At 44.6% G+C, this 27,986-nt stretch overlaps 1 protein-coding gene across 1 annotated transcript; it reads right to left on the bottom strand.

Annotated features, from left to right (window-relative positions):
* Positions 1-353: 353 nt before the first annotated feature.
* On the bottom strand, positions 354-23,084 carry LOC309522458 (keratin, type II cytoskeletal cochleal-like). Its single transcript, XM_082205742.1, has 9 exons — positions 22,399-23,084; positions 19,738-19,952; positions 17,575-17,635; positions 15,936-16,031; positions 13,069-13,233; positions 11,819-11,944; positions 9,226-9,446; positions 4,209-4,243; positions 354-2,447 (listed from the first exon to the last, which is right to left on the bottom strand). The coding sequence occupies exons 1-9, from the start codon at positions 22,975-22,977 to the stop codon at positions 2,134-2,136; spliced, it is 1,812 nt and encodes a 603-aa protein (XP_082061868.1). The 5' UTR covers positions 22,978-23,084; the 3' UTR covers positions 354-2,133.
* Positions 23,085-27,986: the final 4,902 nt, after the last annotated feature.

Below are 27,986 nucleotides of genomic sequence, written 5' to 3'. Positions count from 1 at the left end.
AATAAACTTCAGTAGGTGATTTGACTCTGAGTTTTAGCCATCTTCAGCTGGGATGACTTAACTGAATTCTGAAACTCTGACTGTGTGTGCATCATACATTTAAAGCACATCCACAGACACACATCCACACACAAAACCACATTTCCTTCCACCCTAGTTTACAGGAGTTCAGTTCACTCCTGTATTTCCATGTGGTAGTATGTTCTGGTCTCACCAGAGACCCAACAGGCTCCCTATACTAGACTCTTTCTTGCCCAGATTGTATGTGATCCAGGCAATTCTGCAAGGCTGCATGGTATCCTTCCATTATACTTTAAATTTTTATTTTTAAAAAAACACTTGCAGGAAAGAAATATTACAATGCAGTTTATTGGCAATAAAGATCATGCAGAAAAAATGAACAGTGAGAAAAGGATGGGCCTCTGCAATTTTATTTACAATAAGCACTAGCAGACAGAAACCAATCAAGGTGAATGTGCTTGCTATGGATTCAACAGTGTGTAAATTCTATTCAAACTTGTAAAATTCATCACTTTGCAAAGCAACCAAACCAAGACAAATATGTGCTCCACTTAGGAGCTGCAAGTGGTATGTGACCTAAAGACCACTACACTGGAATGAATACTGTGACGTTGATGAAGCCAAACTCTATCATTGTCCTGGGCACTCATGAAAATTAAAAAAGAACCAAAGCTGATTGATTGGTGCACTTGCTCCTTTTGTTCATTAAACAATTCCCTGTTTCGACTGTGCCTGTGGCACATGGTGTCAGAAGTGGTTTGTAATCATTCAAAATAAATGAACAGCGCAATCCGCAATATGTCTACTCTGTAGTAAAGACCCCTAAGTTCAAGGGGACTTACACTCAGGCAAGTGGGTATAGGATTCATAAGAGTACAGCCATTTACCTGTGAGTAAGTCCTACTGAACATAATGTGGCTTAGTTCTGAGTAGATGTGCATCAGATTGCACTGACGGGGATATCAGATGCCTTTTATAGCAAAATTATTTTAATATATAAAATGGTACTTGATATTCCCAGTGTCACCTTGGCTGGAGGATGATATACATTGTATGCCACACTTCTCAATGCTCCAAGAGATCAGTCCCCAAATTTGCAAATGGAGCAATGGAATTTCATAGCAAAAAGCATAGACTTTAAGGTTGCAATTCACAGTGTTACACATTCTAAAACCCTGTGTGTAACTGTACATTCAGTTGCTGTCTAAAGTTTAGAACAAAGTCATTAGAAGTAGGGATTTATTTTAAATGTGTCTTTTGAAGTGAAGCTATGTTCTAAAATAAATGTCATTCCTTGACATACTCAAGTTTTCTAGGGTGTTGGTGTTTTTTTTTAAGGAGTACAATCCAGCCAAAGATTAAGCATTTTATCAGCCCCTTTCATTTCAGTGGGTGAAGTTGAATCACATCCTTAATTCTCTCACTGAAATCAGCATGGCATTAAAGTGCTTTATTTATTTATTTTTTGCAGTTGGAGCATGCGCCCAAATGATTGCAATATTACAGTGGGATCCAAGTGTTATATTATTTGCCTTCAATGGGGGGGGGGGATACACAAAATTTGAAGTAAATTTCCTGCTGGTTTGGTCAGACTTTTTGAAAGATTTCAAAATGTCATGCCAGTTCCGTCTGCACTCCCTCCCAAACAACTGGAACAGAGACAGCAGCTGCTGTAATTTAATGTGGGTGCCTCAATTCATTCATGCTGCAAGTGGTTCTGAATTCTTGCACTGCAGCCAATGTTAACCGTGTCAGAGAGAAGCGGGGAAACAGGGACTGAATGAAAAAGATAAACAAAGTGGGAGATGCGCTGCTCTCTGGTCAAGTTTGCTCTCATTTATTTCAACGAGGTCTAGATGTTTGTGCAGCCACAATGATGATGTTAATTGGGAAATATAGCCTTAAACAACAGAATCTATCCACTTTAGGCTAGGAGGCATTCTTCATGAATATCCACTGCATTCCTGTGTGATCATTTGGGGGGGACCATTTCTCCCATCATTGAGTCAAGGACAACTAGTTTGGAGGCTGGGTGTTGCTGCGGGCAGTTAGAACAGATATGAACATTTTCTAGAAGTGGCTGCACTTATGTGAGCGTGGTGGTTTTCCTTTTTATCTGACTTTTTTCTTGCTGGATGACGAGGTTGTTGAGCTGTATCTCACACTCGAGGAGCCCCCTCCCCCTCCTGAACTCAGCCCCCCACCAAAGCCAGAGCTGTAACTGCTCCCTCCTGCAGTGACCGCACTGCTCATGCCATAACCGCCACCACTGCCACCCCCCATTCCGAGATGAAGGCTGCCGCTGCCACCGCTGCCACCTCCTCCTCCTCCACCACCACCCAGGGAAAATCCTCCGCTGCTCACTCGGCCGCCACCGCCAAGGCCGTAACTGCTTCCGCCCACGGTAGAAGAGCTGCTGATCACCGCTGGGGGAGAAAAAGGCATTTTACTGAAACATGCTCCAGAGAAATTCTCCATGGAAATGCGACGGCATGCAAAACACTGCAAAGCTCGCTGGGTAACCTTGGACCCATTGCTGCCTTTCAGCCTAGCCTAACCCACAGGGTGACTGTGAGAATAAAATGGGGCAAGGGAGAAGGAAGGAAGCCACCTTGATCTTTTTGGAGGAAAGGTGGGATATAAATGCAATAAAACAAATATAATATATAAATTTCTTTTATGGCTGAGCACTGCTGAATCAGACCAAGGATCTGCCCAATTCAGCACCTCATTGAGAGGCCAAACCAACTCATTTCCTGCCCCTGATTTATTTCCCTGCCTCTGATACATTACTTATCATAAGTTTTGATTATTATTATTTATAATACCCTTCTCAAATTACTATTATTTTTTCACCTGCCTTCTTGTCAACTTGCATTTTTGTTCCCGCCAAAATTTGTGCCCCTTTTTATATTCCTCATTTGGGCAAGGCTTACATTTCCCCCAAAAAAATTCCTTCTTGCCTTTTATTCTGCTTTTATTCCTTGATTCTGCTTGCTAACCACACAGGCATCCCCTTGGACTTATTTGCACCAGCCGGTATGAGAACACCTACATCTTTCACCAGATCCAGAACAGCACTCAGGATTACTTCAAGGCTTGCCTCCTTCCTATGGTGGCATCATTTATTGTATCTAGAAATGTGATCTCTCTGTTGTAACCTTAATGAGTTTTGGTCAACCTGTGGGTATTTGCTAACTCATAATTACAACATCCACCGCTGGCTTCTCCTGTGTATATATTTTCATCTACAGATCACCATGAAACTTTTGGTTTGAGATGTGAGGTGACGCAATAGTACCAATAAACTTTTTAAGTAAGTTTCCATCCAAAGAGATCCTATAGAGAAATATATATGAGTATAAAGTCTGAAAGGGGCTTTGGCAAGGTATGGTATATAAGAATCATCACTGCCAGTGGTGTACACATAACCACACATTTTAGTATTTTTAAAACAATACAAAAACCTACAAAATCTCTTTACTACAGTCAACAGAGGGGATGACTGCAGACACCACAGGCAGGGACCCCTCCTTCAGACTGTCTTTGGTTTCTGGAAGGAAACTATTTTGTGTCTTCAGTCAAAGTTGGCCACCTGGAAGCTATGAAATTTTGTTCCCTGGAGGTTCTTGATGGGATATGTGACAAGGCATCTGTTAGAAACCACACTATACATTTAAAACATATTTAACACACATAGTTCCCCCCCCCCAAAGTATCCTGGGAACTGTAGTTGACCCCTCATAGAACTAAAAGTTCTCACCACCTCAAGAAAACTACAGTTCCCAGGGTTCTTTAGGAGAAGCCACATGCTTTAAATGTATGGTATGGATGTGAGATTCATAGCAACATAGGAAGCTGCCTTATAGTAAGTCAGACCATTGTTACATCTAGTTCAGTACATTGACTGCCAGCAGCTCTGTGGGATTTCAGTTTAATTCAGCTTAATCTGCTATCTGGAGATGCTAAGGATGAAATCTGAGACCTCCTGCACCCAAAGCAGATGAACCCCACCAAAGCTTCCCAGTCCCTTCGTTCTTCCCAACTCTATGAAGTTCTCAAAAGAGCCTTCGGAAGTCCTGCACAATTCTAGACTGGGAGAACTTCAGCCCAGAGGTAAATTCTATGGGAGAGAGTGCAGTATCATGGACATTCATAGTGAAAAGTAGTATAACTAAAATACTTACACATGCTTACAGGGGTGGTGAGTTCTCCAGACATCCTAGTGAGAGAAAAACATTGAAGGCAAGTCAGCCAACCATTCAAGGATGAAATGCTTTTGAGCAAAATGATTAAGGTGTGTCACCGTACAATCCTATGAAACAGTGCCCAGGCAAAATAAATATGTCTGCTAAGTCATAAGGACAGTTTCCAGACACAGAGCAAGAAACTCTGCCTGGCACTTCGGTCACTCAGTGGGGAGATCAGACATGGAGGAAATTAGGGCCCCGGGTATCTTGCGTACAAAAGGGGATTTCCTAGTAAATGAAGCTTGCCATCCAAGGGCAAGAGAAGCTGCATGTCTTTCCCGGCAACAAAACCTACTAAAGGCCCCCCCTCTAAATACCTTAGACCAAGGATGGGGAACTTATTGTCCTCTAAATATCATTGACTCCAACTCCCATCATTCCCAGCGAGCATCAGGCATGATGGGAGCTGTAGTGCAGCAACATCTGGAAGGCCCCACTCTATAGCCTGGGGAGGCTCAATGGTTCGTTTACACTACCAGGATTAGTCAGGCAACATTTCCTGCCCTTGTCCATCACTGGTGTCATGGCAGGCAACATCTCCCACCCTAACTTGGGTTGTTGGTGTAATATTACATATAGCAGGTTTCCACGTTGCACTGGCCCAGCAGTCCTAAGGCAGAGATGGGCAACTCACAGCCTTCCAGATGGTACTGGCCATAAGTTTATGATTTGCAAATTCACAGTAATGCCCAGCTCCATACTGTGAGTGGAGAGAGAGACCTTTCCACTCAGAATATATTTTCGAGCCACTACAGGAACAGGAGATACTGCTCTCAGGTGAAACTGCACATTGTTCCTTGAGAATCTTCCCCCTTTTAAAAGGAATTCATGTGCCTGGCCTTCTGACAAACTATCCCGTCCTCCAATACTTGAAAGTGGGGGGCTTCTAGGAAGTGACCGTGAGATGGCCCTTTTCCTCAACCAAGTGGCTGTTCTGACATGTTGACTAAATGGGAGAAAGGGACACAGGTTTTGTTTGAGCTTGTGAGAGGCCTCACAGGGCCGGCCCAACCATTGGCCAGGATGATGCAACCACAATAGGGTGTGTCATTTTAGGGGGTGAAACATAATTTTGCAATGTTTTTCAGTGAGCAGTCTTTAAAATACAGTGCTACCTCCGGTTACGAACTTAATTCGTTCCAGTGGTCCGTTCTTAAGCCAAAACCGTTCTTAACATGAGGTGCACTTTCGCTAATGACGCCTCCTGCTGCCGCCACGCCACTAGCGTGCAACTTCCACTTGCATCCCGGGGCAAAGTTCACAACTAGGGGCATCTACTTCTGGGTTAGTGGAGCTCGTTACCCGAAGCATTCATAAGGAGGATGAGGAAGATGGTATGCAACCCGAGGTTCCACTGTATGTTTTTGGGTGTGAAGAATTCAAATCCGCTATTATTTTTGTGTTTGGACAACATTTAGCTTGGTAAGTCTACACTTGATGAAACAGCTTTCAGAAAACCAAAGAATTTTAATTTTACCTTCTGAAAATGTCAGGGAATAGAAATAATAAGAATAAATAGCAAGAATATAATATAATTATATAATTTTCCTGCTTGGCAGGGGTTGGACTCGATGGCCCTTGTGGTCTCTTCCAACTCTATGATTCTATGATTCTATAATTAATATTACGTATTGTGTATTATGTATTCTATAATATTATATAATGCAGGTATCTGACAACCATTTTTAATTTTTCCTATGCAATTTTACATACTTTTAATTTTACCAAGTAAAACTAAATTATATTAATTTAACCTGAATGTTTTTTGAATTTCCAAGTCATGTCACAACTTTGTAGCACCCCTCATAACTGGAATTTGAAAAATTCAACATGCTCTCCCAGCAAATACTGGGAGGTAGGGATTGTTGCCACACAGACTGCTCTACTCCTAATAAACTAAGTTGTCAGGTGTAGCAGAGGCTAGCCAGCAATGAAATACAATTCAACTGCCGGTCCAATTGGTTTCTGTACATCAAATTAGGGAAGGGAGTCAGTGTCTTGTCTATCATCTCAGGAAACAAAAGGCCTTGGACCCGCCCCCTGGAGGCGTATGAAGGGGGGTGGCTTGTGAAGAAATGGGGACTCTGATTTGGTAAGCAGAGGGGCAGTTCACACCATTTTGTTTCCCCAGTTGCTGCGGTCCTAAGCCGTTTCATTATCCCCGCCTCTGGGGATTCTGCAATCACAGCCTGAGTGAAAGACTGACAGTGGTTTCTGGGGTTGTTTGCCAGCTTCAGGCTTAACCATTTCTCACAATCCTGGGGTGGAGGACACATCAGTCAAACTAGTGGAACCAGTGCTCTGCTTCTGAGATAGTCTACATTGCATGGTTCCTGCCATTGTGCGGTTGAGCTCAGATCTCAATGGGAAACATTTTGCCACTGGCTGGGACTATGGTGTAAGTCCATGCAATCACCCCTGACATTGCCATGCACACTCCCTCTCCCTTCCCCAGTTGCAAAACCTGCCCCCAGGGGCCAATTAATAACCCAAGCAACTTCAGCCATGGAGCAATCACCAAAGAGCTCCCTCAAGTGGTGAGGGTGCTTATATGTGGGAGCACTTTGACCAGGAATGAATGGCTGGTCTTTTTACTCATTGAGACTTATCAAGCAACAGGAGTCGTATTGGAATCTGTTTTGAATGCCAGACGTCAGCCTTAGGCACATAAGCAAATAATAATAAAGTTGCAGGTCCCTCTAAGCATGCACAGAGTACATGTTTTTCACCATTGCGTAACTGTCATGCCCAAGATAGGGGCTAAGAGACCCTTTTATGAATAGAGATTCCTTTTATGAATAGTCTCTAAGTAGCATTATGTTTTTTAAAAATGCATTAGATACACATCTACTAATAAAAAAACACAGACTTACTTATATGCATGTAAAACATTTGTGGATATATTATGCACTTGCATTTTTAAAATCCACCCAATGTTATAAGCTGCTTCAGCTAATATGAATGCAAATAAAATGCATGTGGAAACACAAAATTCTATGACATATGCATGCAATGTTACTTATGATGTGCAACAGCAGGCAATACTTCCTAAGTATGCACATAGATATTGGCTAAGAGATCCATTAAATATGAGACATTTTACATGATTGGATAAATGCCATGCAAATGTATCTGCGTTTCAATGCCCACATGAATAAATGTAATAAAAAGCAGGAATAATGGGTGCCACCACCTGAATGATTCTCTTGCAAAATCCCAAACTGGGCAAATCATGCCATGTTCTATGTTTATAAACTGACTGATGCCTATCATTTGAAACCCCCTACAGAAACCCCCTTGGGTACCTGTAACCCGAGGTACCACCAACTACAGTGGTACCTCGGGTTACAGACACTTCAGGTTACATACGCTTCAGGTTACAGACCCCGCTAACCCCAAAATAGTGCTTCAGGTTAAGAACTTTGCTTCAGGTTGAGAACAGAAATCGTGCTCTGGCGGCGCGGCAGCACGGGAGGCCCCATTAGCTAAAGTGGTGCTTCAGGTTAAGAACAGTTTCAGGTTAAGTACAGACCTCCGGAATGAATTACGTACTTAACCCGAGGTACCACTGTATTTTCTGAGCTACCATGATGGCATAGCATGTCCATGAGTATTCTGCATGGTATTGTGGAATGTGGAGAAAGGATCAGTCTAGGCTGAGATATTTCACTTCCCACACAGAAATGTGTACTATCCATTTGGCTGCAAAATATCTCATGTAGGTTTTAGGTACAGGAGTAGGGTGACCAGATTCAAATACAGAGTTCTTGCATTTGTTTCGTACAGAGTCCTGTAGAACTTTTGTTGTACAGAAGAGAAAACTTTGGAATGAGAGAGAAAGGCCTCTTGTACCAACATAACTTCTCCTACACAACCATTAACGATATAGAAACTAACTTTGTGTGTGTGGAAGGGTGTGTGTGTGTTCGTCTGTGTATCTGGTTCCCGTGGACAAGAGGGAGAACAGTGGTACCTCAGGTTAATAATAATAATAATAATAATAGAAGAAGAAGAAGAAGAAGAAGAAGAAGAAGAAGAAGAAGAAGAAGAAGAAGAAGAAGAAGAAGAAGAAGAAGAACTTAATTCGTTCTGGAGGTTCATTCCTTAACCTGAAACTGTTCTTAACTTGAGGTACCAACTTTACCTAATGGGGCCTCCTGCTGCTGTACAGTGATACCTCAGGTTACAAATGCTTCAGGTTACAAACGCTTCAGGTTACAGACTCCACTAACCCAGAAGTAGTACCTCGGGTTAAGAACTTTGCTTCAGGATGAGAACAGAAATAGCATGGCGGCGGCAGCGGGAGGCCCCAATAGCTAAAGTGGTACCTCAGGTTAAGAACAGTTTCAGGTTAAGAACGGACCTCCGGAAAGAATTAAGTTCTTAACCAGAGGTACCACTGTATATATTGCTGGTAGGAAGGGGAGTGGAAGGTGAGAGAGGGCAGATAGGGGCAGGAAGCCCAAGTGAGGGAGAGGAGGCATCTAAGGAGCAGGGAATCCTGGGGCAGCGTTGTTGAAGGGTGAGAGCATGCTAAGTGAGTTGGACTTGTGAATAATGGTTGGAGGAAGCAAAGATCTGAGGGGAAGCAGGACAGAGGAAACATCAGCTCAATGGGAGGAGGAGCCAAAGAGAAAGGAGGCAGGTGCAGGTATGGTCTTCATAACAGGTGATCAAAGAATGGGCAAGCAGGAGAAACTGGGAGGCTAAGATCCGAGACTTAAGGCAACACTGAAGGGCAAAGAGTGTGTAGGCAGCATTTCACACCCTGACGTGAACAAACTAACCCGTCATATCTTTGCTGAAGGTATCTGATAGTTATACAAAGCCAAATATATAGTTTTAGGGTATTAAAGTATGGATAGATTTGAATATGGCATTAGCCATGTTGTGTCAAACGCATATACGCTACAGCACCTGGTATGAAATAAAGCCATCGCAAGATGGCACCCACCTGCATTCCTCTCCTTCCAGCAGAGTTCTATATGTAGCAATCTCAACATCCAGGGATAATTTGACATTCATTAGCTCCTGGTAATCCCGCAGTAGGCGCGCCAGCTCATCCTTGGCACTTTGTAGGGCATGCTGAAGATCAGTGAGTTTCATCCTGGCATCTTTCAGGGCCATTTCCCCTCGCTGTTCAGCATCACCGATAGCTGCCTGGAGCTGAGCAATCTGCAGCAGGTATCAGGAAAGTCAAATAGTCAGTAGCTTCCTACTTCCTAAAGTGTTTATTTTACATATACCGTAATATGTAATGTTGCCTTGTCAGTGTTACGTGTAGATAGTTCAAGAGCCCAGTGGCCACAAAACAGCTCTTTCCATACATCTGCTACAGAAGAAGCGCAGAGACTCCTAACCCTGTTTCCATGAAATGATAGCAGTTTTCCTCGTGAACACACAGTCATACCTTGGTTCCCATTTCGGTGTCAGAGTGGAAAGGGTCAGCTGGAGGCATTGTAAGTTTCTCAAGAGGTCTAAATATTCCAGATGATAGTCTGGACTGCTGGCCAGATAAACATCAAACCGAAAGGCAATCAATTTAAAGTGTAGCTCGTAGAATCGTCTGTGAATTTTGATTATTCCCTGTCTCTCACTATAATTAAGGCTATCTATGGTATGTCTATTAGGGACGCGGGTGGCGCTGTGGGCTAAAGCCTCAGCGCCTAGGGCTTGCCGATCGAAAGGTCGGCGGTTCGAATCCCCGCGGCGGGGTGCGCTCCCGCTGCTCGGTCCCAGCGCCTGCCAACCTAGCAGTTCGAAAGCACCCCCGGGGGCAAGTAGATAAATAGGTACCGCTTACCAGCGGGAAGGTAAACAGCGTTCCGTGTGCGGCTCTGGCTCGCCAGAGCAGCGTTGTCACGCTGGCCACGTGACCCGGAAGTGTCTCCGGACAGCGCTGGCCCCCGGCCAATAAATGTGAGATGGGCGCACAAACCCCAGAGTCTGGCAAGACTGGCCCGTTTGGGCAGGGGTACCTTTACCTTTACCTTTATGGTATGTCTAGGGACACAGGTGGCACTGAGGTCTAAGCCACAGAGCCTAGGGCTTGCCAATCGGAAGGTTGGCGGTTTGAATCTCCGCAACGAGGTGAGCTCCCGTTGCTCGGTCCCTGCTCCTGCCAACCTAGCAGTTCGAAAATGCGTCAAAGTGCAAGTAGATAAATAGGTACCACTCCGGTGGGAAGGTAAACAGCATTTCCGTGCGCTGCTCTGGTTCGCCAGAAGCGGCTTAGTGATGCTGGCCACATGACCCGGAAGCTCTCCGCCAGCTCCCTCGGCCAATAAAGTGAGATGAGCGCCGCAACCCCAGAGTTGTCCGCGACTGGACCTAACAGTCAGGGGTCCCTTTACCTTTACCTATTGTATGTATATCTGTATTTATTTACACAATCCTGCTCCAAGGAACTCATATGGGCTGCCCAATACAATTCCTAGGCAGTTTCCCAACCAGGTAACTTACAGGGCCAAACTAATTCTTTTCCGGAGTAGTTTGGAATTATAAACCCAGCTTTAACTTAAAATATCTTAAATTAGCATGGATTTGATGTGTCAAATACCAATACATTATTTTAGTATCACGGTGCATGAACAGACGTCCCCCAGTGGACTGAGAGATCCATGTTTGGCTCTATAAAAACCTTTGGTTAAATGCAAGTCTAAAGTAAAAGTAGCTGCAGCAGGCACAAATTGAATCAGGGTTGCAGGATTTGTTACCTTGAACTATTTCCCATTACAGCCCCAAAGCCACTATTAGCCATGAAGGTGAATCTATAACAGTCCCTGTCTTTTTTCTCTTCTGCTGTTATTTCAATCAAGGGGCTCAGGAGGAAAAACAGAAGTGGCAGCAGGACAGAAATAAATTTCACCGTGTCCACTGAGATTTTCTCAGCTTTCCCCAATTTAGTGCTGAGCACCAAACAGCAGCCACAAATATTAGGCCTGATGACACTTTTGAGAAGGGTTCTAGCTCCTGTTTTAGTAAGTTTATAGTGTGAGAGAGATCTGGGATGGAAGAATGGTGGGTGGTGGGCAACTGTCAGGAACTGCTGTCTGTGGCTGCTTCCAGGTGGGTGTTTATTGTGGGATCCAGTGGCGTAGCGTGGGTTGTCAGCACCCGGGGCAAGGCAAGTAATTTGCGCCCCCTAACCCGTGGATGTGCGCCCCCTAACCCATGGATTTGCGCCCCCTAACCCTAACCCCCAGATGTTGCGCCCGGTGCAGCCCGCCCCCCCTGCACCCCCCACGCTACGCCACTGATGGGATCAGCACTACTCATGCACGCAGGTTTTTTGCAGCACCCACCCCATGTCGCTGACATCAAAATGCTAGCCCATGTCCCCCCACCATGTACATCACCAAGCAGAGACTGAACCTGCAACCTTGTGCATACCGTCCATGTGTTCTGCCATTGAGCAAAGGCTCCACCCAGCCTGAACTTCCAAGAAAATACAAATTGAATAAATAATAAAAAGAAGAAAAAAAGGAGGGGGATGAAATACACACATGCCATAGATTCAGTCGTTGCTATATTAAAATGGTCCCCACCTGTTTCTTAACGTTATCAATTTCTGATTTCAGTCTGTGGATCATTCGATTCAACTCTGCAATCTCGTTCTTGATACTCTTCAGGTCATCACCGTGATCAGCTGCTGTACTCTGAAGTTCCTGAAACTGCAATGCAGAAACACATTCTTCGGTATCTGAGCTACTTTAAGCAGTACCAGTTCTAGGATATGGGAAAGGGGAGCTTGGTTAGGCTCTGGAACTCCCTTCCTGGAGAAGCGAGACTGGCTCTCTCCTTGTTGTCCTTCTTGTTTCAACAGGCTTTTGAGAATGGACTGCTTTTAACGAAAGTGCTGCTGCCGTGCTGTTTTTATTATAATTGTAAGTGGTTTGATAGCTTCCTTGGTAGCAAATGCTTGAATTTTTTTATCTATATACTTTGGAATCTATTAATGTTTATTATTTTTCTATGTTTTTAGCAATTCGTGCTTTTATCTGTAAGCTGCCTTGAGTTCCACCAGGAAAAAAGGTGGGACATAAATAAATATTACAACAACAACCACAATAATAGGCTAGGCAACCTGAATAATAGGCTTGCCACCCAGAAGATTCTTCTTGCACTACCTCTTTGAATCCTTCCGCACTTTTTAAAGAAGGGTGTATTCTGCAACATGTCACTGAGTCATTCATCCTTCTGTGATGCTTCTCCGATGGTTCTACATTATTGCATTTGGAGGGGCAGGACAAAAAGGAGCCCCAAATATTTGTGGCACAAAAAGTTACATGGTTTCCACAGGAAGCCATGGGACATGCAACAGTTGAAATTGAAGCAGTATGTTCACCCTGAAACTTTTTCGAGACACAAATGTCACCGAAAGTGGGATTGCAGATATAATCACCCTCATGCCGCCATGAGCAAAAAATAATCATGAATGTACAATAAAGAAATGTGTCTAGGGTCCTATGAGCTTCTGGGATGCTCCCATATCAAGTAAGAATGGCAGTGCTATTGGGTGTAGTAGGCCTTTTGCTTATCAGAGGCTTTCCACCAGTGGTTGATTTTACTCTCTTCCAGAGCCAACTCCAATTTTAAAAGTAGGAATTGAGATCCAATTTGGCAAATATTCCCATTAAAATGGAACATTCTGGATTTAAAATATTTTTGGTCTGCAAGTTCAACTTAGTTTTCATTTGCCTCAGGCTTCTCTGTTGACTGAAAAATAGGGTCCAGATATGGATCAGAGGCCTCTTAGTCACTGAGCGCCAAAGATAAAGTCTGCAGAAGGTCTCACCTTGCTTTGATACCAAGCATCTGCTTCGGCCCGGCTCCTGTTAGCAATGTCTTCATACTGTGCTTTCACCTCAGCAATGATGCTGTTGAGGTCTAGATCTCGGTTGTTGTCCATCTGTAGGATCACGCTGGTGTCGCTGATCTGTCCATGGATCTGAGCGAGTTCCTGCATGAAAAAACAAGTTCTAAGTATCCCAGTGAGAGCTGGACCATAAAGAAGGCTGATCGCCGAAGAATGGATGCTTTTGAATTATGGTGCCGGAGGAGACTCTTGAGAGTCCCATGGACTGCAAGAAGATCAAACCTATCCATTCTGAAGGAAATCAGCCCTGAGTGCTCACTGGAAGGACAGATCCTGAAGCTGAGGCTCCAATACTTTGGCCACCTCATGAGAAGAGAAGACTCCCTGGAAAAGACCCTGATGTTGGGAAAGATGGAGGGCACAAGGAGAAGGGGACAACAGAGGACGAGATGGTTGGACAGTGTTCTCGAAGCTACCAGCATGAGTTTGACCAAACTGCGGGAGGCAGTGAAAGACAGAAGTGCCTGGTGTGCTCTGGTCCATGGGGTCACAAAGAGTCGGACATGACTAAACGACTAAACAACAACAACAACCTACCCAGGGATTTTAGGATTACAGCTGAGTGAAAAAATTAATTATTAAGAAGTGACTAAATGAGAAAACCTTTCCATGACGGCACCACCACAGGGAGGCCATCTTGCATGGCAGTTGCTCCACATGGAAACCTTTATAATGTGTGTACCAGCTCAAAACACAGACCAGACCTCCACTATGTGATTCATCGCCCATCCTGCTGTCAAACATTTCTGCCAATGGATGGCAGTGGTGTGGAGATAAACCACACAGGCGGGAGTGGAGGACCACCCACGTGTTGGCCCAGGCCATATGACTTGCTACTAGAGATACTGTAGAATTATGCAACAGTTATACAAGAGACATAGCAGAGTTCAGCATCATGTGGCACATTCTGCAAAGACCTCTGCCATTTTAGACTCACTGTTTCTGCTATGCCTGGCCATGAGTCTCACACCAAGACTCATGGCAAAACCTGGCATATGTTTGTTTGTGAGCCCAGTGCGGCAAGCCTCAAATCTGAAATGGAATCGAGGAATTTAGCTGCAGGAGGGACATCCCCCGTCAAAAACATAATAATTCTGAAATGATTTCTTTAGGGTTGCCATATTTCAAAAAGGGGAAATCCGGACACCAAATTTTTTGAGCGTTTTTTGAAAGAAATTTGCCAAATTCTACACTTCTGACATGGGTTGCCATACGTATGGATTTTCCTGGACATTACAGCGATTTTGGCACAGACACTTTTTTCGATGGCCAAATCCCGGCTATGTCTGGGAAATTCTGGATATATGGCAACCTTAATTTCTTACCACTCCAGCATGTGGAACAGCCACTAGTTTCAGGCATACTGGGTGTGGCAGCCATATTATAAAATGTGACTCACAGTGAATTTCTATGTACACCTACCTACCTACCTGGGAGTTAGTACCACTTACTTACTTACTTTGAAATAAACTTGCATGGAATTTCCCTCTCCTACGTTCTTCACTCGTGGCTAGACTCTAAATAACTTTTTTGTCCTTCATTTAAAGTAAAGCTCTGAAACAGAGATGAGGAATCTGTGGCACCTCCAGAAGTGGATGGACTCCAACTCCCATCAGCCCCAGCCAATGGGCAGGGATGATGGGAGTTGGAGTCCAGCAGCATCTGGAGAAACACAGGTTCCCCATCCAGTTCTTTAAAGAACCATCTGATCCACCACAGAGTGTATGTTGTGACATGCAAAGGGCACTCCTGTGCATTCATGTTTCCCTATCAGATCCTTTCCTTTGAATGTACAGTGGTGCCCCGCAAGATGAATGCCTCGCAAGACGAAAAACTCGCTAGACGAAAGAGTTTTCCGTTTTGGAGGTGCTTCGCAAAACGAATTTCCTATGGGCTTGCTTCACAAGACAACAATGTCTTGCGAGTTCCTGCTGGTTTTTTCCCCTCCCCCCCCCTTTTCTAAGCCGCTAAGCTGCTTATCAGCTGATCCGATCAGCAGATAAGCTGCTAAAAGCCGCTAATAGCGCTAATCCGCTAATCCGTCAATGGGCTTGCTTCGCAAGACGAAAAAACTGCTAGACGAAGAGAATCACAGAACGGATTCTTTTCGTCTTGCGAGGCACCACTGTATAGGACTTTCCCCATCACATAAAATAACTGGGTTATTTTATTTTATTTTTATTTATATACCGCTCTATATCCAGAGATCTCACAGAACAAAATAAAAATATATAATCAAAATAAAAACAACAACCCAATAACCCCCTCCCTCCACCCCAAAAACCCCAGGTTATGTCTAATGCATGCCAGATTTTGTCCCCTTGTAAGGCTTTGCCTCATAGGAGCAACTTGTTTTGTTTTCATTTTGCCTCCCTTGCTGTCGTGCAGTATCCCATTTCTGATTCCTAACACCACTTTGAACTGATGGAGAAATAACCAACTCTAAAACAAATATTTTAGAGCACCATCAATGCAATATTGAGTTCACTCACAACTCCCATGATTCATTCCTGGGTCTGTGCAAAATTCAAAAAATGACTGAACAAGGCTCGCATTTAACTGCCCAGCAGACCTATGAAATGTTGTCCTCCAGAATCTGCCAAGGAGCCAGTCACATGTCCCATTTTCAACTTATTCAGCTGAAACATCTTTTGCGTGTGCTCTTTCTCATATGAGTCAGCCCACTTCTTTCTGCAAGAAGTAACTTGGCTTCCAGCAGTGAGGACACAGCTTATCAGATTCCACATTACTCTGATTTCTTTGAATCAAGAAAGTTGAGCACTTACCGCCTCATAGAGGGCTCTCAAGAAGTCGATTTCATCTCTCAGTTTATCACCTTTTGCTTGCAGCTCTATTTTGTGCATGAAGGAACCATCCACATCCTGAAATAAATGCATTGAATTCATGTTACATTAAACATGACTAGAGCCAAGCTAGAAGTCATAGACAGCTGTTGGTGCTCAGCCCAGTAACTCTGACTGGTAGAGGACTTTCCCAGGGGCATTAGAAAACCTTAAAGATACTGGAGACTGAATCTGGGTCCTCCTTCAACCAAAGCATGTGTTTTCCATGAAGTTCTGCATAATTTTCCAATATGCATCTGGAAGCTTATGAGCAGGACACAAAGAAAGCGTGTTCTCCTTCATGGAGAGCACATGTTGCAGTGGGGGCCGCCAGGACACTCCAAAGTTGTGGGGCGGGCTAATTGATTGTTGGCCACTGATGCGATTGGGCTTCCCTTGTTGTTGGGAAGAAGTCAATGTTGCCATTTGTTGACTGACAGCCAGAAATGCTAAAACTCCTTGCATGTGGCTAGGGCTTCCTCTTTTCGCCCATGCATCGGATCGCCTGTCCCCCACTCCCTAGAATTAGGGTTGTTTGCATTGACCTTGCTATGCCTGTCATGGGGTCATCTGCTCTTGGGGCAGGGGCCCAGTAGGAATTTTGTCCATCTGGCTGATTGGCTGGTGCCATTTGGTTTTTGCCTACTGTGTAGCAAATCGTCACAACTTGTAAGGTTGCGATTAGGCATTGGTTTATGGTTTGGTTGGTGGAGGGGCATGGATTGGCTGTGCCTGCCCCTCCAATGCTGCTGCTGCAAGGGATTCCGTTAAAGGAATCGGGGGCTAACTATTGCTTGTCCACCCTGTCAAGGGGGCTCGGGCCACTGCAAGAGCTCCTGGCTGCATTTGGGGAGGGCTGAGGGCAGGTTCCCTACTCCGTCGCTACCCCCAAGTGTATTCCCCTTTTCTGACTTTCGCAGGCGTCAGTCTGTCCCCCACGGTAGGGGCAGATAGTCGCAACCAATGCCTAAGCAACCACTCACATGTTTGTAATTTAATAAAGTTGTGGCCAAAATTATGCCAAAAACCTTAAACAAAAAATTTGGTGTGATGTGTGAGTTATTGGGGTGGCCCTGGGGACCTCGACACGCAAGACAATGCTGTTTGTCCCCTAGAAGCGGTGATCCACTTATGTGCTTCTTCTGTATTATGGAGGCTCCTATTAGCCATGCTAAAGCATATGCAGAGCTTCACATATGTTATTTCACTATTTGTCACAAGAAATCTGTAAAGAAGGTCAGTACTATTAGCCTTACATTGCAAAGGTTTGAACCAAGGGCCCCCTGACTCAGAGCCAAGTGTCCTACATATCTACTCAGAAGTAAGACCCATAGAGGTCAATAATGCTTGCTTTGAGGTAAGTGGGTATAGAATTGCAGCCTCAATCAGCTGACTACATCTTCCTTTCATTGATTATTGATAATAATAAAGCCAGTAGGCAATTATTTAGGAAACAGCCAGCTGAGCTGGAATATGAAACCCATTTAATCTGGACGCCTCTAAGAGCTGAGACAAAATGCTATTTCCCCTCTAAAATAGACTCCTACTTATTGCTGCTTTTTTATTATTAAAAAAAAGTCACCTTCTTGATGCCAACAAACTCATTTTCAGCCGCAGTGCGCTTGTTGATTTCATCTTCATATCTATTAAGAGAAGAAACAGATTTGGATTCTTCTGAGAACAAGGAGAACTGAGAGAGAGGAAGAATAGCAATAAAATGGTTCCCTCCTTTGATGCAATTCTGGTCCAGATGAGTAGGTTAGTTGCTACTTAGAAATCTGGATTGCAACCTTACATACTAGTGTTAAATGCATTACACAGAAGTAAGTTTCACTGAGAGTTATTAGGAGACACCCCTATTCCCCTCAAAGGGATACAATTCACAGTCCATCCCTCTTCCTGGGAATTGCATCCTGTAAGGGAAGTAAAACGTCTGCTAACAACTCTCTGCAAACTACAGCTCTTTAACAAACTACAATTCCCAGGATTCTAGGGGGTGAAGTTATAACCAGGTACCCCCAAACTCAGCCCTCCAGATGTTTTGGGAGTACAATTCCCACATTCCTGACCACTGGTCCTGTTAGCTAGGGATGATGGGAGTTGTAGTCCCAAAACATCTGGAGGGCCGAGTTTGGGGGTACCTGGTTATGACTGTTTAAAGTGGGATAATAATGCTTTAAAGGTATAGTGCAGATGGGGCCTAGATTACACTTGTTGGGTTTTGCTGTAGGCATGCAAGCAGCATGCATGGCCATCTGTGAGTGCGGCAATCAGCCAAGTCAGAGGATAATGACTATCCCATTTGTGTGAGGGTCCTAAAAGTCTGTCTCAAGTTCCTCAGCCCCACTTGCCTTTAAAGCAGTTGTGCCCCTAAGTTTCTACAGTGTTTTTCTACCACCACACTTTTCAACAGGCCAAGGAGTCATGAATATATATGACAGAATTTGCTGCTGCACGTTTTTATGGCTCTTTTTGTGAGCCAAGCTGCATTTTATGATCCTGTAAATACTTGCTTTAAATGCCCTCATTTCTTTAATATGCAATGAAAACTTCTCCAGCCTAAACCACAAGGTGGAATCCATGCCAAGAAAAGAAGATAGCATTGCTATGAGGCCAGAAAACACCTAGATTGCATCTTCAGCTCATTCCTAATGCTGGATTGACACATGACAGACCACTGAGCTCATCAGAGACCTGAGATGGCAGTCGGGTGGAATTTGCCACTTGAGAGGAGCCTGTTGGGTCAGGCCAATGGCTGATCTAGCCCAACATCCTTCTCTCACAGTGGCCAGCCAGAAACCTATGGGCTTCTCATGAGGCACTCTCCCCATTTCAGACAGCAGGAACAGAATTCTTAAAAAAAAAAAAATGCTCCCAATCCCTACATTAAAAAACAACAACCTCCTTGCAAGCAGAAAATAAACACAGCATATAGAGAGCCCGATCAGGAGCTCACCAAGTTAGCGTCTAAATATCTCTAATTGTTTTTTTGTCGTCAAAATACACTGCGGACGTCTGATCTCCCTGGAGACCTAAAGATGTGACGATAGACTGCTCTGCCTCCGTTCTTTTAGCAAATGTTTTGTGCCACTGGGGAAGCGGTAATTCTGTATTGATCTGTTTTGGATGTTTGTATGTGATGCCAATAAAAGGTTTGATGATAATGGTGATATAGAGAGCCAGGCTATGCTACTTTTCATAATTACATGCTCATTTTCTACTTCCAGGAAGATTTGTTCCAGTTTATATTAAGGGGGGCATTAAAAATGGGATCTCACACACACACACACACACACACACACACACACACACTCTCCTGCAGTCTGAAATGGTACAGTCCATGCCTCCTTTTCAAGGTGGGTTAAACCACAGAGCCTAGGGCTTGCCGATCAGAAGGTCAGCAGTTCGAATCCCCACGACGGGGTGAGCTTCTGTTGCTCAGTCCCAGCTCCTACCAACCTAGCAGTTCAAAAGCACATCAAAGTGCAAGTAGATAAATAGGTACCGCTCCAGCAGGAAGGTAAATGGCATTTCCGTTCACTGCTGTGGTTCGCCAGAAGTGGCTTAGTCATGCTGGCCACATGTAAGCTGGCACCCTCGGCCGGTAAAGAGAGATGAGCGCTGCAACCCCAAAGTCGTCCGTGACTGGACCTAATGGTCAGGGGTCCCTTTACCTTTACTATTCTGCTGCATCAATGAGTATACTGAGTCTTCTTACCCAAGTAGGCCCTCATGACTCACTCACCTCTTTCTAAAGTCTTCCACCTGATCCTGCACATTTCTGAGTTCTCCATCCAGCCTCCCACGATCACCAGTCAGGGTATCCAGTTGTCTCCTGAGATTAGTGATGTAAGCCTCGAACATTGGCTCGATGTTGATCTTAGTACCTGTGCTGCTGTGTTGCTGTAGTAGGTCCCATTTGGTCTCTAGAACCTTATTCTGTTGCTCCAGAAACCGTACCTGAAACCCATCAAGAGATCCATGGTATGTAAACTCATATCATCACAACTATAAACTGAGTCAAAAGCATACTGGAACCAGAGCCCAGTCCTTATTACAAACTGACCAATGAGGATTAGATGCACTCTTCAATGAATCCCCTTAAATCATCAAAGATCCTGGAGATACACATATTTGAATGAATGCAAAACACCCAGGGAATGGCTTAAATTGCTGTGCATACCCCTGAATGTTTCAAGTTTTCAAAGCACTTACAGCACTCCTGTAAGGCAGACCAGTATTATTATTATCCACATTTTGCAATGGCAATGGAGGCTGAGACAATGGTGGCTTGCCTAAATCCACCTCTCTGAGATGAAACTAGAATTGGAAATTTTCTGGCTCACACTCCTGGCCACTCTGCTGTACAAGCATCTCTCTCAAGACATCATAAGGAGAATGCAGGAATCTTGCCTTTGCTTGTGTTGGTGGGATCCTGAGGCCTCCTACAGCAAAGATAAGCTTCAACTAAAATAAAAAAATTCCTTCCAGTAGCACCTTAAAGACCAACTAAGTTAGTTCTTGGTATGAGCTTTTGTGTGCATGCACACTTCTTCAGATACACTGAAACAGAAGTTGCCAGATCCTTCTATATAGTGAGAAGGTGGGGAGGGGTATTACTCAGAAGGGTGGTGGTTCTCACTATATAGAAGGATCTGGCAACTTCTGTTTCAGTGTATCTGAAGAAGTGTGCATGCACACGAAAGCTCATACCAAGAACTAACTTAGTTGGTCTTTAAGGTGCTACTGGAAGGATTTTTTTTATTTTGACTATGGCAGACCAACATGGCTACCTATCTGTAACAAGCTTCAACTAGTCATCATTGCTACATATAAAGGGAATTCAGTACCCTCCTTTTTGTGAAACATGATTATAAATCAATGGCAGCCAACCTTTCCGACAAAAGTCCCATAAATAGTACTGCCAAATGACCAAAAACATGCCTCCTCCCCATTCCTGGACTGGTCTTCTGCCTGTGACAGCAGCTTGTTCTTCACCAAAATATGACAGTCTTAAAATGAGCATGCCTTTGCCTCCAGAATCTTATTGGAGACTCTTTACTTACGAGGAGTCTGCCTGTATGCTACTTTCATATCAATCTACCCCCACCTACTCCTAAAATAGCTGTGCTGTTGAGAGCACTGAGTGACCCAGGTTACCAGCTGACAGTGGCAAAACAGATGTGCTTTTGCTTGTGCCTTTGAACAGCAGCTTTTCAAGCAAAAATTTAGTTTCCACAGCATGGGAGGGGGGAGTATTTTCACCAGCTAAAATCCCACATAAAGGTCCTGTTAGGCACAACTTAAGTGGCTAGTTGAAAACTGAGAAGGTAGCAATCCTACCCAAAAGTCAAGCCCAATGTATTACATAACAACCTAGTAGTGTGCACTATAGTATATATGCAACTTTGGGGTGTTTTGCCTCTGATCTACTGAGCAGGAGAACAAGCAGCAGCACAATATGGGAGAGCCAGGCAAAAATATAGGCTAGCCTTTATAGCATAGCCAGGCTCACAGGCCATTCTGCTTCTCTCCAGGAGTGCCACAAAAAAGCCCTGCTGCTTCTGCCCCTCCCATGCTACAAGCTGGCAACTCATCATCTAAATCAGGGTTTCCAGTGCGGTGCTCATCATTCTCAGCCAGCATAGCCAATGGATAGGTGGCTGATGGGAGTTGCAGGCCACAACATGTGGAGCAAGGGTCAGCAAACTTTTTCAGCAGGGGGCCAGTCCACTGTCCCTCAGACCTTGTGGGGGGCCAGACTATATTTGGGAAAGAAAGAAAAAGAACGAATTCCTATGCCCCACAAATAACCCAGAGATGCATTTTAAATAAAAGGACACATTCTACTCATGTAAAAACACGCTGATTCCCGGACCATCTGCGGGCTGGATGTAGAAGGGCCAGATCTGGCCCCCGGGCCTTAGTTTGCCTACCCATGATGTGGAGGTTACCACACTGACTACCCCTGATCTAAATCCATAACATCTATGAACATGAACATAAATGCTCTTGCTTATAATGGTGACTCAGGCTTGAAAATGTCTTCTACTAAAAATAAGACCTGCAACCTTATCCTAAGGTTTGTTAATGGGGATGGGGTGTGGCAGCTGCTTTAATAAGGCAAATAGCTGGAGAAGCAGCGGCAGCAGGCAAACCCACACTATGCTTTAATAGTCATTCTCTCTTCCCATGGGAGTCTGGGAAATGTAGTCCTGTGAAAGAGATCCGTGACATCTAACAATCTACAATTCCAGACATGGTTTGTGGGAAACCACAGAGGTAGACCAACTGAAACCTTGGTTGGGAAGAATGATGCCTGCAATCTGCTTTCATCCAGCGTACCCTTGAACAGCCCATCCCTTTCCTGCAAACTCTACCACAATGTTGCGTTCAATTGACTCACCTTGTCAATGAAGGATGCAAACTTGTTGTTGAGGGATTTGATCTGCTCCCTTTCGTGCACACGCACTTTTTGGATCTCGGGGTCAATCTCTAAGTTGAGTGGTGACAGGAGGTTGGAGTTGACGGTCACTTGCTGGATGCCCCCAGGAGGAACTATTAAGCCCATCCTTGGACCACCACCAAAGCCCCCCATTCCTGACGCACCACCACCAAAGCCCCCCATTCCTGACGCACCACCACCAAAGCCTGCAAAGGAACCACCTCCAGCTCCATACCCCCCAACTGAAAATCCTCCACCACCAAACCCACCTGCACCAAACCCACCACCACTACTCATTCCACCACCCCAGAAGCCTCCAATACCACCTGTACCATGACTAATGGAGCTGCTTTTTCCTAGGCTGTATAGGCTTCTGCTCCCAAAGCCACCCCCTAGCCCTCCACTGCTTCTCCCAGCCCGGGATAAAGAAACTGAGGTGAAGCTGCCTTTTGTCCCTCCAGGAATGGCCGCAGTCGAAGAACTGTAGCCGCGGGAGACCCTGACCCCACCCCCAGACCTGGAACTGAATTGCCTGTTCATTGCGTCTTATTCAAAGTATAAGGAAGAATATTTAGCAAAGAGTTATTATGGAAAAGAGGGAGAGAGAGGGAGAAAGAGAGAGAGAGAGAGAAGGACGCCAGACCCCTCTCTGAGGTAGAAATTCTGTCTCTTCTCCCTATATATAGATGCATATGTATGTTGAGGTGGGCTTGGCTGGAGTTAGGTAATTAATCAAGAATAAGCTCGTTAATGGGCTGGGCTATGTTTGCCAGCAACAGATTGTTTTAAAAAACGTCCTCTAAGTGTTCCTTTGAAGTGAAGCAAAGCACCAAAATTGCTTGGCTTGCAGGCTTTAATGGCACAAAAACTATGCTAACAAATTAATTTTCTCACCACCACCTCCACACCTCAGCCAAATAATAATAAATACACCTCAGCAAATGGTTCTTTTCCCAACTTTTTTTTTTAAAGTTGCTTTAATTGTGGATTATCCCTCTTCAGCATCTTACTTCAAAGCTCCCTATTTTCCCCTCCTCACATCATTGGCTTGAAATCCATAGTGCCTCCGAGAGCTATGATGAATCACGTGCAATCCCTGAGGTGATTGTGGTTCAATTCTCTTTTTTCCTCTCTTTCCCAGATAGCCATGGAATGACATTCATCTTCTTTTGGAACAAGAACAGTACATTTCTTAGCCCAAGGCCAGTCCCAGCAGCTGCCCTGGGCAACAGCATTTGCTGCTTCTGCCGCTGTAGTTGAAAGGACAGCCTTTCCCCAGGAACCTTGAGACATGTGCTTCTTTCTTCTACCTTAAGAACAGCAGAAGCCAAAGGAAGGCCTAACAATGCTAGAAAGCAGCAGTTCCCCAAACATCAGAGGACTTTTAAGCAGCAGAACAAGAGGTCCTGGAAAGGAGGCTTGTTCATCTCTCGCCCTACATGTGCAGGAGAGAGAAGGTTGAGTCCTTGCAACCTTAGTCTATGCAGGCGTTAAAAAGGAGCCCAGCAGATCTAAGCCAGGGCTCTGCCTGAGCCGACCTTGCTGCCTACAACAGGCCCAGAATCCTCTGCAACATGTGGCTGACCTGAACGCAGTGGAATAGAAATGGGGGAGAGGCACTGGATGCTGGCTCCCCACCATCTACACACTGGGGGTCATGTCTGCAGAAGAGAATCTTCTCTAAGCATGTAGGCTTCCCTCCATGATGTGGGGTGGAAACCTGCCCAGTCAGTGTATTACATTACAGTCTCTCCCTTCCACATGGTTAAAGAGTCTGTGGATCCTTTTGATTATTTCAAAGTCCAAAACTTGAAAATTGCTACTCTAAAGCAGCGGTACCCTCTGAATGCTGTTGGAGTCCAACTCGCATCAGCCCTAACTCCAGGAAGGGTAATGGTCAGGGGTTAAGGGAGTTGTAGCAACATGGAGGCAGTGAGAGATTTTACTTTCTTGGGCTCCATGATCACTGCAGATGGTGACAGCAGCCATGAAATTAAAAGACACCTGCTCCTTGGGAGAAAAGCAATGACAAACCTAGACAGCAACTTAAAAAGCAGAGACATCACTTTGCCGACAAAGGTCCGTATAGTTAAAGCTATGGTTTTCCCAGTAGTGATGTATGGAAGTGAGAGCTGGACCATAAAGAAGGCTGATTGCCGAAGAATTGATGCTTTTGAATTAAGGTGCTGGAGGAGACTCTTGAGAGTTCCATGGACTGCAAGATCATCAAACCTGTCCATTCTTAAGGAAATCAGCCCCGAGTGCTCACTGGAAGGACAGGTCCTGAAGCTGAGGCTCCAATACTTTGGCCACCTCATGAGAAGAGAAGACTCCCTGGAAAAGACCCAGATGTTGGGGAAGATGGAGGGCACAAGGAGAAGGGGACGACAGAGGATGAGATGGTTGGACAGTGTTCTCGAAGCTACCAGCATGAGTTTGACCAAACTGCAGGAGGCAGTGGAAGACAGGAGGGCCTGGCGTGCTCTGATCCAGGGGGTCACCAAGAGTCGGACACGACTAAATGACTAAACAACAACAAAGCAGCATCTATGCATCTCCATCTGCTCTGCAAATAGGTGTTTTGTGTTGTTTTGAAGTCCCCCAGTGTGTCATGAATCCAGTGATGCATAGAGACAAGCTTTGTGATCTTCCCACCATCGTTCTGCAGGGGACAATATGTACACCTATTTGTATTTTCCCTGACCATTAGCCATGCTGGTTGGGACTGGTGGGAGTTTGGATATCTGGTTGGCCTAGTTCTCACAAAAAAATAACGATCCACGCATTGGTTTGGGAGGTGCGGATCAGGTGCTTTCATGTTGGAATTCACAGAAATCAAATCACTCTACCATTCCTACCACTGTATGATTCTGGGGGGTAGGGGGGGCAGGATGAATCCAGGAGGTGCTACCTGAATAATCTTGATTCTTTGTGGACACTATGTGATTTCTGTTCCTGTTCTAGATTTGAGTTTGTGTTTTGAGAACTTTTTGTAAGCCACCTGGAGAGCCTCTCTGGGCTCAGAAATGGAACACAAGCATTCTAAATCAGAGGTAGCCTGATATTTGTTCGACCACAGCTCCCATCAACCCAGAGGTTATGGGATGATGGAAATTGTAGCCCAACAACTGGAGAGAACCACATATGCTATCTGTGTTCTAAATAATATGATAAAATTACCATATTATTTACCACTAGTGGTAATAGTGGTAGTGGAATACAGAACACCCCTGGTCTTATGCACAGTATAGCATCTTATGCTACAGGTGAAGAGCTCTGGTCCTTCGTACGTTAGAGGCAGATGCCACAGTGCCAACAGTACTAAACAACCTGGCAGAAAGCCCACTCCTTGGCAGGATATTAACCTCATTATTTGGAAGAACCTGCCTTGGCCTGAAGCAATGTATTATCTGAGTAAGCAGTAATGTTGCACACAATCAGTCAAAAGCAGCCAAATGTAGGGGGATCCAAGGCAGGTGAGTCCTATCAAATACCATCCCTGGGGAGCACATTGTTTCATGTTCCAAGCTGGAGTTGCTTCAAACTGCCATGTGCCTGAGGGGGCAAAGAGAGGGATGTTTATTAAAAATCTAATATGAGGTGTTGGGGGGGGGGGAGGAATTCCTCTGTTGCCTCATGGCCTGATTATTCTATAGCTTCTTGATAGGTCTCATTCTCAACTACCAGTCTTTTATATGTTTTCTTTGTGAGTATAGCCACAGTATAGCCTGGGGAGAGAACAGCAAAGACCTGGTGAAAAGAGGTTATATTTTCTGAGGATTCTCTGGAAAAACAATCTCTCAAAGGACCTGTTGATGGCATTTTACCATTGCACTGTGGAGAGCGTACTAACTTGTGTGTGTGTGGTTTGGGAGCTGCATGGCCAGGGAAAAAACAATGCTGTCCAGGGTTGTAAAGACTGCAGAGAGAATAATTGGGTGTGCTCTTCCCACCTTAGATCAAATCTATGCTGCCAGGTGCCATAAGAAAGCGGCAGAGATAGCGCAGAATAGTACGCACCCCGGAAATGATCTCTTTCAGCTTCTGTCTTCTGGAAGGAGGTATAGGGTTATAAAGGCCAGGACTAGCCGCCTGAGAAACAGTTTCTATGCAAATGCAATTCTGGTTCTAAATGCAGCATAAGGGGTTTCTATAGTATAGTGTATTTTTAAATGGGGTTTTAGAGTTTTTAGGGGTTTTTGAATGTTTTATATAGTTTTGTAGTAGTTTTATGTAGTTTTTATGTAGTTTTATGTAGTTTTCCAATTTCATTGTCCTGCATGGGACAATGACAATAAAGATATATCATATATCGTACAGGTTGTGTGCGTGTTGCATCTTCCTGTTTTTAAGGAGGTCTCCTACTGGCATCATTAAAGTAAGGATATGCTTTAATTCTGGAGGGTGAGAGGGATCAAGAATATAGTAAAAACATATAAGCACATATCGGGGCCAGCCTACCCATGAGGTAGGGTGAGGCAACCACCTCAGGCGGCAGAAGCTCAAGAGGCAGTGCACCCCTAACTGCCTCCAGTGTCACTGTACTGGGCAGTTAAGGGGGGCATTGGGGGTGCAGCAACATCAGAGCAGGGAGGCGCCTTCCCATTTTGCCTCAGGTGATGAAATTTCATGCGCTGCCATGACACATAAGGTATAGCAGCAAGCGAAGCCAATCTACACATTCAGAAAGAGCGCATGGTCCAACTTTCCACAAACAGTACCACTTTGGACTCAAATGCATGATGGAAGGGAAGGGGGTCACATATATGAATTCTCCCCAATGCAATAACTACTTGCTCATAGAAAATTAAGATTTCAGGATGATTAAGGCGATAAAACATGTGTTGGCAATGATAACTTCTTAATAAGCAGAGACTTTTTTTATGTAGGAAAGCGTTCAAATATGACTGCTGTCACCAGTCCAGAGGACTAGATGGCTTTCTTCTCACCAAGCACAGAACAAGTTCCATTCTGGAATTGTGTATCAGGAGTTCTGGTACAGGGGTTGGCGTATGACAAATGTAGGGCTGGCTCACATACAACTCTGGCAGTGATGGTCTTTAAACATAAGGAACATGTAGGAAATAATCGTGTGATGTTCACCCTCAGGCTTGTGCATGTGTGCAGATTCCATCCACCCAAAGAGGTGTAAGCATGCATGCTTCACATCACACACTATAGGAACATAAGAAGCCACCCTGCAAGAGGCCAGATTATTTGTCCATCTAGCCCAGTATTGTCTACCCTGACGGGCCCAAATGTTCCTCAGTCAGAGGTCTTTCACATCACCTGCCATATGAATATTGCTTTTTTAAAAAAATGGAGAAGGGAGTTAAATCCGGGACTTTCTGAATGCAAACAAGTGCTCTGCTGCTGAACTATGATCCCTTCCCTATGTTCTGTGTCAGGGATAAGAATCCTGTGACCCACCAGATATTGGTGGACTCTAACTTGCACCATACATACAGACGTACCTGCAATCGTACGCCACCTTTCTGCAGTTCAAACTATGCTGCAATACAGCCAATGGCCGATGGCTGATGGCTGAT

Source organism: Podarcis vaucheri, assembly GCF_965113315.1.
Source record: "Podarcis vaucheri genome assembly, chromosome: 2".
NCBI classification, from domain to species: domain Eukaryota; kingdom Metazoa; phylum Chordata; class Lepidosauria; order Squamata; family Lacertidae; genus Podarcis; species Podarcis vaucheri.
Note: the sequence above shows the minus strand (reverse complement) of the source record. Positions and strands in the feature narration are given on the sequence as shown.